The 15,251-nt window shown below is 32.4% G+C and overlaps 1 protein-coding gene and 1 long non-coding RNA gene across 3 annotated transcripts; one reads left to right on the top strand and one right to left on the bottom strand.

Annotated features, from left to right (window-relative positions):
• The first annotated feature begins 9,977 nt into the window (after window positions 1-9,977).
• LOC125863015 (uncharacterized) lies at window positions 9,978-12,099 on the top strand. 2 transcript variants are annotated; one of them, XR_007446087.1, is made up of 4 exons: window positions 9,978-10,097; window positions 10,576-10,954; window positions 11,343-11,507; window positions 11,604-12,099. It is a non-coding gene; the product is annotated as an uncharacterized LOC125863015 (long non-coding RNA). The 2 variants fall into 2 exon arrangements; XR_007446086.1 differs by lacking the exon at window positions 9,978-10,097 and adding an exon at window positions 10,168-10,473.
• On the bottom strand, window positions 11,432-15,024 carry LOC125863014 (uncharacterized). The gene is made up of 3 exons (XM_049543150.1): window positions 14,919-15,024; window positions 12,405-12,920; window positions 11,432-12,086 (listed from the first exon to the last, which is right to left on the bottom strand). The coding sequence occupies exons 1-3, from the start codon at window positions 14,986-14,988 to the stop codon at window positions 11,560-11,562; spliced, it is 1,113 nt and encodes a 370-aa protein (XP_049399107.1). The 5' UTR covers window positions 14,989-15,024; the 3' UTR covers window positions 11,432-11,559.
• Between the last annotated feature and the right edge of the window lie 227 nt (window positions 15,025-15,251).

The following is a 15,251-nucleotide window of genomic DNA, read 5'->3' on the forward strand; positions in this document are numbered from 1 at the left end:
ATAGTGGTGAAACTGTTTCACCATTAATTAGAATTCTCGGGTTTCAGTCCTGGGTATGGAGAAAATCTTGTTTGGAGCGTCACCCCTTAATGGGCCCGTGCAATCTGGATTTGACAGGTTCAATGTGAGCTCCGGACACCGGAGAAACAAAAAAAATTAAAAAAAATCTTCATGAATTCTAGCAACATTATGTTTTTTCCCTTTTTTACGTTTGAGGCATCACACCCTTTTTTCTTCCCTGTCTCCCCAAAATCCATAGAGCCAATGCTGCTATAAGCCTGAGGGGCGGATTAAACTCTTCACGTACGAGTTTTCGCTAACTTAATAGCTTTTGCTCAATTTTATATCTGATTATATAAACCCAATTACTATTACAAATTAATTTGAGATTACTATAGAAACACAAGAACTTCAAATCCTAAATTTGTCTATAATACTTAAGCCTCACAGGAAACTACAATTATTACGTGTATCAATTCTAAATAATTTTCATTGATCAATTGTTTCATTTAATAAGCCTCACAGGAAACTACAATTATTACGTGTATCAATTCCAATTAATTTTGATTGATCAATTATTACATTTAATCTCACTTGAAACCCGCAATAAAATACAGTACTTAGTATCAACACAATTCTCGTAGTATTTTGTTCTTCAATTTTTTGTTACCACATGTGTTACTTATGTTGCGGTTATCATATTATTTTATTGTTACCATTTTTTTTTTCTTCTAAATTAATGGTATTGCTTTCCATATCACATTTTTTCATTCTTGTTACTATTTCTAACTTTGCATCCTTTTTTCCAACTGCTTTGAAATGGTTTACTCAAGTTAGGGTCTATATAAAACAATCTCTTTATCTCAATAAGCCAGGTAAAGGTAAGATTTGCATGCGTATACTCTATCATCTCCATACCTCACCTAGCTATAGAGTTACGTTGCACTATATATGTTGTTGTAGAGTATTAGAATAAGGAAAGTTCTGCATATTTTCTACCGCCAAATAAATCTCAAATAGGACAAATTGAAGTCTCTAGAGGACGTATAAGACCTACACATGATCAAAACATAATTAATCTCAACTAAATGTACTAACATGATCTCAAAAACATAATCTCAACTTTTTATCGATTAATTTAAATGCATTCATAGTGATTATTGGTATTTTGAGACAATTTCCATATCATGATGATGAAAAACAAAGGAACAAAGAAAGGTTTCAATTTGGTTTTATTCAAAGTTAGTTTTTGGTTGAAAAGGAGCGAGGTAGCTGGCTGAGGGGTGAGGGAGGAAGAATTGGTTTTTGGTTTTGGAAGTTTGCACATAAATTTGGGCACATGGAAAAGAAAAAAAGGCTGTCTTTTTTAATTAGCACTCGATGTTAGAGGGGGGATATGCCTTGATTGTAACAAACCATAGGTGCCCCACTCTATAACGTTTCCCTTAATCTTGTCTTGGTAGTAGCAAGCCATGTTGGGTCCATTTACTTCTCATTGGTCCACCTCTCCATAATGTTCTTTTATCTCCTACATCTCATAACTATTCTGTATTCCTAACGAACTATCTTCCTTTTGGTTTCTTTCTAGTACTAGTAGTTGGAGATTAGATCCTTTCAACTAATAAGATATAATATATATATATATATATGGCAAGATAAGAGATTATTTCTCCCTTTTCCTTATCTTTTGGTAGAGTTTGTTAAATTGAGATATAATCTATTAAAACCACTTTAATGCTTCTAGGTATGAATTACGATCCAAAAGAAGTTATTGGTTGAGATCGTATATTATATTGCTCAAGAAATACGAAGATAATTCTTGTTTGATCATAAGGATTAGTAGTTTTAATAATTAGGTTAGGGGTGATCACACTGAGAGTTACTCGTGATTGATATTGGCAAAACCACAGGTTAAGCACGGATATAGCAGGTCATATCTATTTCGGGGTACAGAGGTGATCACAATGGGTGCTAAGAAAAACCACCAAATCCAACAAGTCAGGGACACTGGTCATAGGTTGATTTCTCATATAGTTACTCAACTAATAGTTTGAATCTCATAATTAAAGTCACTTCCTTTGTATAAAAAATTGAAATCAAGAAGAAAGTTGATCATTTTTTGAGATAATAGAATAGAGTGACCATCGATCTAAGAAATCAACCCTAACGTAGCAAATGCTTCACTTTAATAACTTAAATTATTAGATTAGTTTGGACGCTACATAATTCAACATGATTAGAGAATACTAAAATTTTTTTTCCACGTCTTTGGCTCATATATGAAAAAGAATTAAACCGGCAGATATTTAAGTACTTCAGATGATTTGAGACATAATATGTATAATTAAATGAATAAAAGTGTGATTTCTTTATCAATTTAAACTTGTAGATGAGATATAGATAGTCAAGCGCTTCAATAGATCACCTATACATAGCTCAACCTAGCATTCCCTAGCTAATTATTGTTAGTGCTAAAATTGTAATTAATATTAGTGGCCAACTTATCTGCAATTGTGTTGAGTGAAAATGAAGCAATGCATATAATACATGAAAGTGAGTTGTAGACAGTGTAATAAGTAGCAATTCCTCTTCTGTTGGTTTGGACCTGAGCCTATTCAAAAATTGGACCGTCAATAAGTTGCTTTTGAAGGTGATGTCACATGCTCATTTCTAACAAAGAAAGAATAAGCATTAGCATTTGGAGATGTCACCTTTGTCCAATGGAAGTGGTTAGTACATTAAACATGTGAAAACTATACCTATTTGCTCTTTATTGGTGCTTTTTCTAAATTGAGACCTTGCAAGGAAACAGTTGTTCCCCTGACCTTGTAGTTTGTGTTCAAATTGTAATAACAACGTTAAAATAGCATAGAACTTGGTCGATCTCTAGTTTTGTATCTGCCACTTCCCACCTTTTTGTGTAACTCTGACCCACAGGTTCTCGACAGGCCAATGACCAATGTTCCCTGTACTAAAATTTAACTAATATAAATGCAATATCTTTTCATACCACAAAAAAAAAACGTAATATGTGGAGGAAGATGAATCTAGTATTCTAGTTCAATAGTATAGTAGTTGCAGCCAGGGGTGGAGCTAGGTGCAGGGGATTTGTGAGTTCGGATAAATTCAATAATTTTTTCATAAATTTTGTATTTGTACTAGAAAATTAAATAAATATATATGTATATTAATTTGTGAACCCCTAACAAAAGTGGTTGATGACTCGGTGCAGGGCCGACTAAACAAGATTGGGGGCCTAAAGCGAAACTTAAGAGAGGGATCCTAATATTTTATTTTTTTCATCATATATACTTTTATTTAAATTATATTTTTCTAGTTTTTTTAGATGCGAAGTCATTAGTTACTATTTTATAATCAATTTATTTTAAATAATTCATTTTCAATTGATAATATAGCTAATCTATTCAATCTCTCTTGAGCCATTGTTGATCTTAAATAAGATTTAATCAATTTTAATTTCAAAAAACTTCTTTCGGCTGAGGCAACAGCTACATGAACTATTAACATTATTCTATAAGCAATATGTGTATTTGGAAAAGAATCAAGTCTTTTTATTTGATTGAGTATTTATATTAGATCATTATCTTCCATTTGTATTATTTATCTTAACACTTTTAATTCAAAAAATAAATTTAAACCATCAATATCATGATAACTATTATGTGTTAAATAAAGTTCAACGTTAAGACAATGTTTTTTCTAAAAAAATTCTCATCATCTAATGGTCTCAATTTTACCACTAAATAAGAAACCAAAAATATTTCCAATGCTTCAATTGGTTCGTATTCTATTTTGAAGTGAAAAAATAGCTTCATCTACTATAAGTAATCAACTCTAATTTCAAGGAATTTTGTGATTTCGTTATCAATATTTTCATTAAATTGTTTCTTACGAAATTCGGGTTCTAAATTCATCTCATATGTAATTTCCTTAGTAGAAATCATAGCACTTGTAGTAAATATTTTATTTTAAAAAAAATAACATTTATAAGTAATTTTTTAAAATGGGGTCCCCCAAAAATATTGGGGGCCAAGTGATGGCTTTAGTGGCCTAGGGGTTAAGACGGACTCGGTGATAAGTAAGGGCCATAGAAATTTAGAACCCGCAAACTCCTAATTTTAGCTCCACCTATAGTTGCAGTAATTGAAATTTGGGCTCTTACTAGATGAAGGGAAAAAAACACATAAAACATGTTGTGTATAGGCATACGTTGTATTATTTTTGTTAACTTAACGTGTGTCTATAAAATTTAACTAAAACACACGGACAATGATACGTTCAAGTTAAAATAATGTGAACTTATATATTGTCACTCGCGTTAACGTAATTTTGTTGTGACACTTCTGTAGATTGGACCAAGTTATCCTTTTTTTCGTTAGTCTATTCCGCATATTAAAAAAATAATTGACTTGGTTAATTTGAATTTGTTGTCGATTCCGCGAAGATAAGGGTAAAGTTTTTGTACACCCATCATCTTTAGATCTCACTTATATGAAATTTTACCAAGTATAATGTTATTGTTGATTAATTTGAATTTATCCTATATGACTAATTATAGGAGGAAGTTCTCTGAGGCAGAGCGAGGATTTGAAACTTAGCTCATGAATTTGGAGTTTTAGTCCTTTTTCATAATTACAGGATTCTAAATTAATAATGTGTACAATATTTCAATGGGTTTATTAAGACAAACAAATACATGATCTAGACAAAAATTGTTGGATTCAACAAAACACGTAGGTTGTAATACACTAGTCCGACCCCTAAATTTACTCTCTACTTAAATATTTCCTTTTTGAAGACTCGAAATTAAAACCTTTGATTAGATATATCAGGATCCTATCTATTTCACCGCATTATCCTGTGACGGTGAATTGAATTACTTGAGTGAAGAAATGACACAGATGATGTGTATGAGACGCAAAGCCAACGTTAATTAGGCATGTAAAGAATGTAGTGCTTGTTCCTTTCATATGAGCAGGAGAAAGTTGGGAGTTCATGAACCTAACCTAACACATTCTACAGCTGTAGTGGACGAGACGTGCAGATTATAAGAATTTCTAATCCAAGAATTTCAATTTATTACACAAGTTAAAGTAATATTTCAGGTACAAACTAGTCAAGAATATACACATGTGCACATCGAAGAGCCTTGCAAATTAAAAATTTTGAAAATCAATTGTCGCTTGTTTTTTTTTTGTTTCCCACGGTGTTTGGAGCTCACATTAGAGCCCTGACTAAATTCAAATTGCGCACTGTAGGATCCACTAGGGGAGCACTCCCAACACGTTTTTCTTCATAACCAAGGCACAAATCTGAGATCTCTGATTAAAAGTGAAGCAGTCTTCATAACGTTATTAAGTGAAAATTATTATGCATGTTGGGCACAAACCAACAAGAGCATAACAAAGTACAGCTTGGAAAATCTAGGAGAGTGTACGTAAGAAATCAAACAAAGAAAAAATTAAATTTAACTCACCAAACTAAATAGTTGTAGCTAGCTCCAAAATTCTTAATAACGTTAAGGCCTAAGGGTGAGAACTAAGATTATTAAATTTTAAAAAAATGGAATAAAGTTGGAATATTTGTCTGTTTCTACCGACCAGGGTAACAACTTTGTTTTTGCATCATGTTGTCCCATTTTCTATGTTAGTACCTTTTAATTATCACCTTTCTCAACATGTCTAAAAGTATTTATTTTTCTAAAAATATATTTTATCTTTTACATTTACTATATTACAGTACCTAATTTCTACCTACTCCTAGCTTAGGACCCTTTTACTTATTTCTAGGCAGAAAATTTGATAATTAAAAAAAATGAAAAGAAAGCTGCTGTATATCTGAATGTTTTGTCTCATGTAAACCATCCTTACTGTAATGTCTCTTCATTTTAGGCCGTGTCTTCTGGCCTGGAGAATTTAAATATTTTTAAATTTCTCAATTAGTTTGTAATTTTGCATGAAGCAATAAATTAATATTAATGTTCACTTCTTGTCTATAATACAATTCTCTTGTTTAGATACGTACGTTATTAAAGATAATTCATTTCACGGACTAAATTAAAATACTTTGTCTATACTAAAGATATCTGTTTTCACGGACTAAAAGAAAATAATTAAAACAGTGCAAATTTGATTAAACTGATTAATCAATTATCTAAGGAGCGTGGAGATTGTAAGTTAATGGAAAATCTTTGTGAAAGCATTAATCTTATTTATGTCAAATAATTGAATGATTGAATTTGGTGGATGTTTTTTTCAGTCTTAGTAAAATAGGAGATGAATTTGACCTAAACATAGGGTCAAATAGAATTTGAAAGGGTTACAACCAAATTGAGCGTGTAACCAATTAGTAACAATCCACAAAAGATTCAATAGTTCCTTGTTGACAAGAATTAATAAGAAATATTTCAACGCGATTAAAAAAAAGAGATTATTAGATGTTGTTTTGAAATACAGATAAATATTTTTTCATCTTTAATTAGAGGTTTCTTGTTAGTGCACAACCGTTTTCCATAGGAAACATCATATTAGATATTATTATGAAAATTCAGATTAATCGAATCTCAAAATGAATATCGACGAAAAGAGATAGTGAGACAAAAAGAAAGAATGTAAGTGGTCCATCTAGTTTTGCCGGTTTGGAATTTGGAATGTCAAATATTGCGTGTTATTTATTCCCTTTAGTCCCCGCGTTTCCGGGACGCCCACTTTTTATCCTTGAACATGCTATTGAGTATTCAGTATGACTTTTTTTTTCGTTTCTTTTCCAATTCGTTATGATTAATAATTAAAATAGGGGTCACATAGTGGGGATTTATATGAGAAAACCATACCCCATATTGTCAAAAGTGGAGCAGTATTTCCACAAACATTGATCTATAGATACTTTCCCCTTTGGCATTTTTTGGAGTCAGAAAGCAAAAGTTGCGTATGTAGCTATAGGAGTTGACGTTTTAAAGACACAATATTGTGTCTATCACTTCTTTCATTCTATCTCATACTTTTAAAAAATTACGATTGAATTTGAGTGAGATGGATTTAGTCCCCAAGGTGTGAGTTCACGTGACTTCAATAACTTTTATTCATATCATGTATTTGTTTTAAGAAATTAACAAAATAATTATATATAGTTAATTTAAATCTTAAAATTATTCTATGTTAAATTAAAATTATTATACGAATTCATAAACTTCAAAATATAAATTCGTATAGAAGCTTATCTGTCGATCAATGCTGGAGTTCCAGATTCGTTTCGTTGGACAGGATACATTATTGATACAAATGACTTTTTTTGTGACAAGACATTGCAATTCAATGCTTCAAGTACATTATGAGATAAACTATAGAAAAGGAAAAAGTACATTTTGAAGTTATAGAATGTTATCGCATAGCCTATGGTTTGTTTTTACAACAACAAAAAAAGTGTATACAGACCATAGTTAAGTAGCATGGAAAAAGGAGGACTCGAAATTAAAGGTAATACCTCCTCGATCTATTTCAAAATATATATCGTCTTTACTAAGGATACATTATTGATAAAACTTTTTTGTGATAAGACATTGCAATTCAATGCTTCAAGTACATTATGAGATAAACTATAGAAAAGGAAAAAGTACATTATGAAGTTATAGAATGTTTTCACATAGCCTAAAAGTGTATACATAGACCATAGTTAAGTAGCATGGAAAAAAGAGAACTCCAAATTAAAGGTAATACTTCCTCCACTTTAAACTATATATCGTCTTTACTAAAAATATTTACAATTTTAGAAAGTTTCGGAGAAAATTAAATAATTATTTTGGAGCAATTCAACTCCAAACACCTCAATTATGATTTATGGCATATAAATATAGTAGCAATTAAATAAAGAGAGATTATATCTTAAGTATAAATAAGAGTAAAATAGCCAAATACTTTTCCTACTTAATGTTCTCTTATGGAAGATGTCAAATGTTGCTCCCAATTGCACACGTAAGTGTACATGGTCCCGCAAGTAATATAGTGTCTCTTAAAAGAACTAGATTATCGAACCCAAATGACTAGTCAATTAACTATTGTTACTAAATTATACTGATCTAATTATTTATTTAAGAGAGCCAAAAGAGAAGAATGCAAGAACAAAATAATAAAATTACTTCCAATAGTTGGAAAATCCCAGGGCTGCAGCATATATTGAATTTCATGTATCATATTATTGGCTTAGAACTAATTTCAGTTGTCAAGTTACTGGTTTACAAGGTTGATGATATGATCCGGGTTATAGGCCTCTCGTCGCCTACCCCAGTTAGCTATCTAACTACATCGTTGAACGGGGATAAATAGACTAATTGTCGAGCACTTATATTTCATCATATTTTGTTACCAAGCAAGGTGTTCGTCTGGGCGTCACTCCTGAACACTAATCACCTCAATTTAATGGGTGGACCGAGCTCTCTATATTCTCTAGTCTATCTAACCTCTTCTCTCCCGATTTTAATATTAGACAATAGATTTATCTCATGGTGATCAAACACAGAATACTAAAACAAGAATATAGAAGTAACTTATAATGACAACCAAGATTAATTCAAAAACCTTAAATAATCAACATTGAATCCGTAGCTATAGCCCCAGAACAAGAACTTTATCTACTAATGTCTAAGAAAACAAAATGAAAAAAAGAATCCTAAAAAGTATTGATGACTTTCTCTTCAAAAGTGTCTCCTCCTTACTCTATATTAGTTGTTCAATAATTATTTCTATGAATTATTTATAGATGTAGAAAACCTTAAATAAAATAATTGGGACCAAAATAAACGAAAAAACCAAAAACCAAAAACCAAAACTGAGTTGGAATTATTGTACGCTTTCTGTCCGCCGCTTTCAAGATTGTGCGCAGTTCCTCAATTGGCCACTGCCTTCAAAATCTGCCACGTGGTTGGCAATATTCTCCTTTCAAGTTTCCAATTGAATGTGCACTTTGCACATATAATTTTATATATTATTATATTCAATTTAATCTATTAAGTTGTTTGTTTGATTTCCTTCTATAATCTTTCATCTTTAATTCATTTTAGCTTCAAATTTTTTTAACTTTACGTCAATTTACTCATACAAATAAAATACATTATTTAGCACAATTCATAAAAATTAATGCTAGAAAAAATAAATATAAAATAAATAATGATTAAAAATATATATTTTTGGCTTCACATCATAAAACAAATACGATCAATATTTTGAGATAGAGAAAGTAATGCTTTGATAGGCTGGATGTCATCTTAGTAGTTAGCTTGTGCGGAAACTATTTTCCGAAGGCTGGCGGGTTAATTGTTGAAAATATTTCTTTATGAGATTAATAATATGAAATTAAAAGTTACAATAATTATTTAAAAATTTACTTGTGATAATTATTTAGTAAAGGAAAAATTAAACGTATAAGCAAACATACTAGTTAATTAGTTAACATAGTTATAGTTTCCTTAATTACAATTCGCGATCTACTTTTAGCTATAGTTACGCGGCTCAAATTTTTAGTTTTGTATAATTCAAAATTGTATAGTATAATTTGTATAACTGTTTATACTTCTGATGTTTGTAATTGTATAAATTTGTTATTTGGAGTTTATACAAAAATAACTGAATTATACAAATGTACTCGCAAATTATACAAACCTGCTAATTATATAAACCCGTGAATTATACAAACGAGATAACTTAAATTGTAGCTACAACCCGTAAATATGCAAACTATAGCTATAGAGCATAATTAAGTTTATTATAGTGGCTATTTGCGAAAGTTCCCGTAAATTACGTTAAATTAGCCATATCAAAATGTTGCAAAGCCCATAGGTTTGGTTGGATGGCCTTAATATAACAAGTCCAGTTACATATAACATTTGACCCCCAGTGTAGCAATTCGGCCCATGTTTAAGGAGTTAGCGGGTTATTAAAATTGACCCGAATCTGATTGAGAGTCCAGGTTTCACTTTTGCCAAAATTTGATTCTCTTTAATTTTTCAGTTCAGGATTTGGATGGATCAACTCGGTAGTTGCCGGAGCAACATGCCGGAGAGACTACTTCAGCTTTTGAACACGGTAAAATATTCTTGAATTTTTTTTGGCCTTGTGCCTACAAAGTTTTTTAACAATCCATTATAATTAGATCAATAAAAAAATTTCGGAACCCTTGCTATGAGTGAAATGGTGGGAATCCTTGTTTGAATTTTTTGAGTATCCTCCTTCCTTGGATTAGTACTGTGACACATATATCGGAAGTTCAGTTTGAAATTTGAATGAGATATATCTTTTCCTTTTTTTTTCTTTTCCATATTCCAAAATTTTAGTAATCCCTTTATATTCGAAGCAGGAGTAGCTTGTTAAGAAGAGCAAGTGCTATTGTTTTGCTAATAGATAGAGAGTGTACACTCCATTCATCATTTAAAGCAGCGGGATAGTTCGGGCTTCTACTTAGGTAGTGGTGTTGTTGTCCTTTACATTGGCATAGCTGCTTTGCAAATTATATTGCTATAGAAATATGCATGGCCCAACTAGATTGTTCTATGATTTGTTACAGAGCATGGACCTACATCCTTGCTTGGATCTACTGGGCTTAAAAGACTTTCAGAGCATTTGCAGTTATAGCCTTATAGGTGCTGGAGTCCTTGGGCTCTGTAACTTTGCAAACATTGCTTATACTGGATAGGATGCATCAAGGTCACCAAGAGCGTGGATACTGCCACTGAAAGTTGCTAATTTCTGTTGTGATCTTGTTGAAATGGCATATACATTGGGGAATTGAAGAAGAAACTAAGGCCATGGTGGCAGAAATTGAGGGTGATGCTAATGATGAAAGTTAGATGTTCACTCAACCCAGAAAACTGAGTGATCGAGTTCCACAGCCTTCTGCTAATGAAGCTACTGCCGGCTTTGATAATGGATGTCTTATGACTTAGGTAATCTATAGAAATAAGTAATTCAATTTCTTCTCTTAGTGAATTTTGGACCAAATCAAGTGAGTTTCAGTTTTAGATGACAATAAATTTGAGTTAACTTGCATTATCAGATAAGATATATCAGATTGGAATAGCAATTTAGAATGGATAAAGAGTAAGGAAAAATGTGTGTGCCACTTGCTTGATAGTTTAACCGTACTTTGTTTAGTATGTGGCAATGATTTGTTTAGAGTCATCTCTTCTTTGGAGTCTAAGATAGAGTTTGCCAGTTTGGATTACCTATATATTAAAAAATAAGGAAGATTGAGTTTTTATTGATCTAATTTAATATTGACAGCGAGAGTGGATTCATGAAGGTAATTTTATTTGATTTCTTGAAATTTTGTAGGTACATGTAAGATATGACACCGAAGACTAAATGATTTAAACCTACTAATTTCTTTTGCTATATGGAGAAAGGATCATCTCTGCTATAGTAACATTACATGGAATAGTAACTGATTCTCTCGCATAAGCAATGCTGTAAGAAGAAAGAAAAGGCGATGCAAATTAAGTAATAACCATCAAAGCTTCTATATTACTAGTAATTAATTGATCTATGGAATTTATGGATAGCGAACTCCGACTAATCTCACATCATCAACCACAGGACCACACAAGGAGCCAGAGTGATCACTCTTCATGTGGTAGTATGTGCTCAAGAACCTGACTCTGGTGCGCTCAGTTACTGCAGTGAACCGAAGCTTGGCCCGTTTGAATCCTCCTTTACCTGCAGATTCATAGGGGACTCGCAAAGTAATATTTCCAGCAAATGCCTCTATAAGCATAGACCCTTGGCAGGAATTGCTCGCATCTCCAACTGAGAACATAAGGTCATACACTTTTCCCTTCTGAGTCCTCACTATTTGTGCTATTGCGCTTTCTCTTCCAGCCACAAGCTCGATGGCGCGCTTACCCTCTGGCACGGTGAAGTGTTCAGCATCAATGTATTTTACTGCCTTGAGAGATTCGATCATCCATCCAGGCAAAGGTGAGTGATCATCCTCAATGTTTGGAGGAATTAGAACACCCCAGCTTGTGTTGGGGAAGATATATGGACCCTCTTCAAAGTTTCCATTCTTCAACATGTTGCCTGCTTTCATTTTATGTATTAGCATTTGAAGAATTACTTTTAAACAAACTTAGGGGTCGTTTGGTGTGAGGGATAAAAATAAATAGTGATGGGATAAAAAATTTGTATCTTGTTTGGTTGCCATGTTTGGGATTATTTATCCCACCATTTATATCATAGCGATGGGATAAGATATCCCATTTACATGGTGGGATAAGTTATCCCAGGATAGCTAGCTTCAGGATAACTTGTTCCGAACCAAACGACCCCTTAGAATAAAAGTTATACGTGGCCTCCCAACTTAAATGCACATGGACAAGAGAGATGAGGGAAAATTACCTTTTGGTCTATGTGGGGTTTTCAGAGCCTTGAGAGCGATGAAATCAATGAGTGGGCCACAAGCTGGGTCCTTCTCAACTGCTGGATTGTGTAACATGATTTCAATCTCATTGGCTTGGGCCAAGAAACCCCATGAATATGAGTCCCAACCATCACTACTATACATAGTCTGCATAGGAAGCATTGCCCAGTCGTTAGGCTCATTATTAGGCGACACCGACACATTGAGTTTCTCTTCTTGAGCACAAGTCCTAGCAAAGTTGAAAGACAGAGAGTAGAAAGTCCCATTAGTGACATTCGTGACTCTGGTCTTGATGTACGCATCTTCCCCAAGCCTAACAGCAAAAGCTCCTTCTGGCACTGGAAGCAACATATCACCTTGTGTTTGTCCAGCTTTAATGTATTCTACATAGCCTGATATTTCCCAGTGCGGTATTGCGTGTGGGTCTGTCACTTTTGTCCCCTTCATTTGTGATGCTTTTGGACCTTGCTCGAAGTTTCCGTTAGGCAATAATCCTGATCAACCACAAGGTCGAAAAGTTACATATATAACCAATTACAATTACGTGTGGATTTATAACTTACAAGACATGATAAATGACCTATTACAGCAGGTATAGCTACACTAATATGTGAAAAAAATGTTGTGTTATCTGTGTATATAAGTTGAGATTATATCATCAAATGTTCTGTAACATATCAAGTAGCCCTTGCTTGTTCGTTAATTGCCATTGGATGATCCACATCACATGTTGTGTTTCAGTAATCACGTGAACAAAGTAAGACCAGCTCATTAGGTACTTTTTTTTTTCTCATTTTTGTGCCCTATTAACTTCATGTAACATGGCTTGCATGAGGAATAAACCAAAATTGGTAAAGCTTACCAGCTATGTTTTCCGGTTTGGGCTACTGCATATCAATTACAATACTACTATTTTATTAGAAAAAATCAAAACTGGGGTAGAGAATATTGATGTGACAACTTGGTGTCGGGAGATCGGTGGCAACTGAAGGCTGGATCTTCTAATTAAATATGTAAGGTAAAAATCTAATGGTAATTACACATTCAGGATGTAATTTGGGAAATTGTTGAGTGACATTTATACTTTATAGGAAAATGAATTGATTGTTCTATTTCAATTTCAGAAAAAGGAGGAGGATATATATGTAATTCTATAAAATGTTTATTATTGTGACAAAGACTCTGATACTAAAAATACCTTGATGTTAGTGATCAAAACCTTAGTGAAAATCAAGTCAGTCGTTTTTGGTGGGGCTGGAACTGTTACCACTTATATATGGATTCAGGCATATATGCCGTATGCCACTGACATTTGACAGTTCAATATGTAGGCTGTAGTAATTATTTTTTATTTTGATCCCGGTGGTTCACGTAATCAAGAAGGTGTTAATAATTTATTTTTTTCATTTTACCCCTATTTAGATAAGTGAATTTTTATGTAACCAATAAACTAAATTACATAGGTATTTTATTTATTCCATATTAGTTGTCTAGTTTCTTTTTATTTTCTGCACATTTTAAAGAAAGTATGAATAAGAAGGGTGGTTTTATCAATTTCCCCCTTAAGAAACTTACTTTTTTGAAATTTTAAAACTTGTTTAAACTTTCAAAAAACAATCAATTGGAATGGTAAAATGATTTTTTAAAAATTAATTCTGTTTTGATTTTGTAAATTAATTTACTCGTGGGATAAGTTAATAAAATACTTCTTGTTTTTTTTAAGGATAAGTAGATTTTTTAAAGTCTTTATTCTTTTAATGCTGGGCAGATTTTTCAAAGTCTCAAACTAAAAACAGAACTCAATTGAAAACTAGAAATACCTCACTTATGACACGTAAAATGTAAATAGAGTACATTCCGATTCCCAATTCTTAAGCAGTTATTGCCCCAATCATCATAAAGATTCATATGTGCAAAAGGCTGAAACTTATTCATGAAAACAATACCCAAAATCTCGTATGAAGATATAACCCCTGAATCTATTTTCCTAGCATTAATTGCCTTCTAAGTAGGACGGTCCATGATAATTTATTTAATTTCATCACACCATCATAGTATTCTTTTCTTCGTTTTTTACAATTTTTTTCCATCTTCTTTCCTCTTTATCTGTCTGTGCGATATTCAATCATACATCTTCTAGGAAACTATAAATATATGTCACTCATTTTTACAGTGAATCATAAGAAGTTGATACAGAATTGAATAGACAATTTGTTGTGAATGAATGGCTTAAGATATTTTCTTTCTCTATCATTGCTAAAGCTAAATGAAGAATTGCAAGCAAGAGCCAATGAATCAAATTTGCATGTAACAGATACGTTATCATACATGATAACTAAACTTTCAACTTAAAGCAACATTTGTTTTACCATCTCACTAGTGTTTTCTTATGTTTAGAGATTACACAGCTTATATAAAACGGTATTATTTTTTTCCTATTTGCACAATATAATTACATACTATCATGTTAAGTAAAATTAGTAAGAACATACCGTCTTGAACAGATAAAGCAACATTTATGGTGGCAAAGAACAGCACTATATTCAGTAATCCCATTTTCATATACTGTGAAAGAAAGAGAGAAAAAAAAGTTATATTTGATGAAAATTCACAAATGCTCGACTGGCTTTTATGAATTTCTGTTAGTCAAAATGCCCTTTAGATTAAAGGAATTTACGGTGACTGCCACTAGCACGTTGCTCTTTCCTTAGCTGGTCCAAGGAAGCAACGGATTGCACGTGCACTTCCCATGCTGAGGAACAAGCACAATTATGAAAACATAAATTAATTAAATAGAACTAATCAATATCCTTACTAATCGTAAA

The sequence above is a fragment of the Solanum stenotomum genome, chromosome 4 (genome assembly GCF_019186545.1).
Source record: "Solanum stenotomum isolate F172 chromosome 4, ASM1918654v1, whole genome shotgun sequence".
NCBI lineage: Eukaryota > Viridiplantae > Streptophyta > Magnoliopsida > Solanales > Solanaceae > Solanum > Solanum stenotomum.

Excerpts from the sequence above, each read along its gene's own strand:
- LOC125863014 (XM_049543150.1), bottom strand. The coding sequence starts at position 14,988 with ATGAAAATGGGATTACTGAATATAGTGCTGTTCTTTGCCACCATAAAT. Across the intron at positions 12,921-14,918 it reads TGCTTTATCTGTTCAAGACG|GATTATTGCCTAACGGAAAC; the intron begins GTATGTTCTTAC and ends GTGGTTGATCAG. Across the intron at positions 12,087-12,404 it reads AACCCCACATAGACCAAAAG|GCAACATGTTGAAGAATGGA; the intron begins GTAATTTTCCCT and ends AAATGAAAGCAG.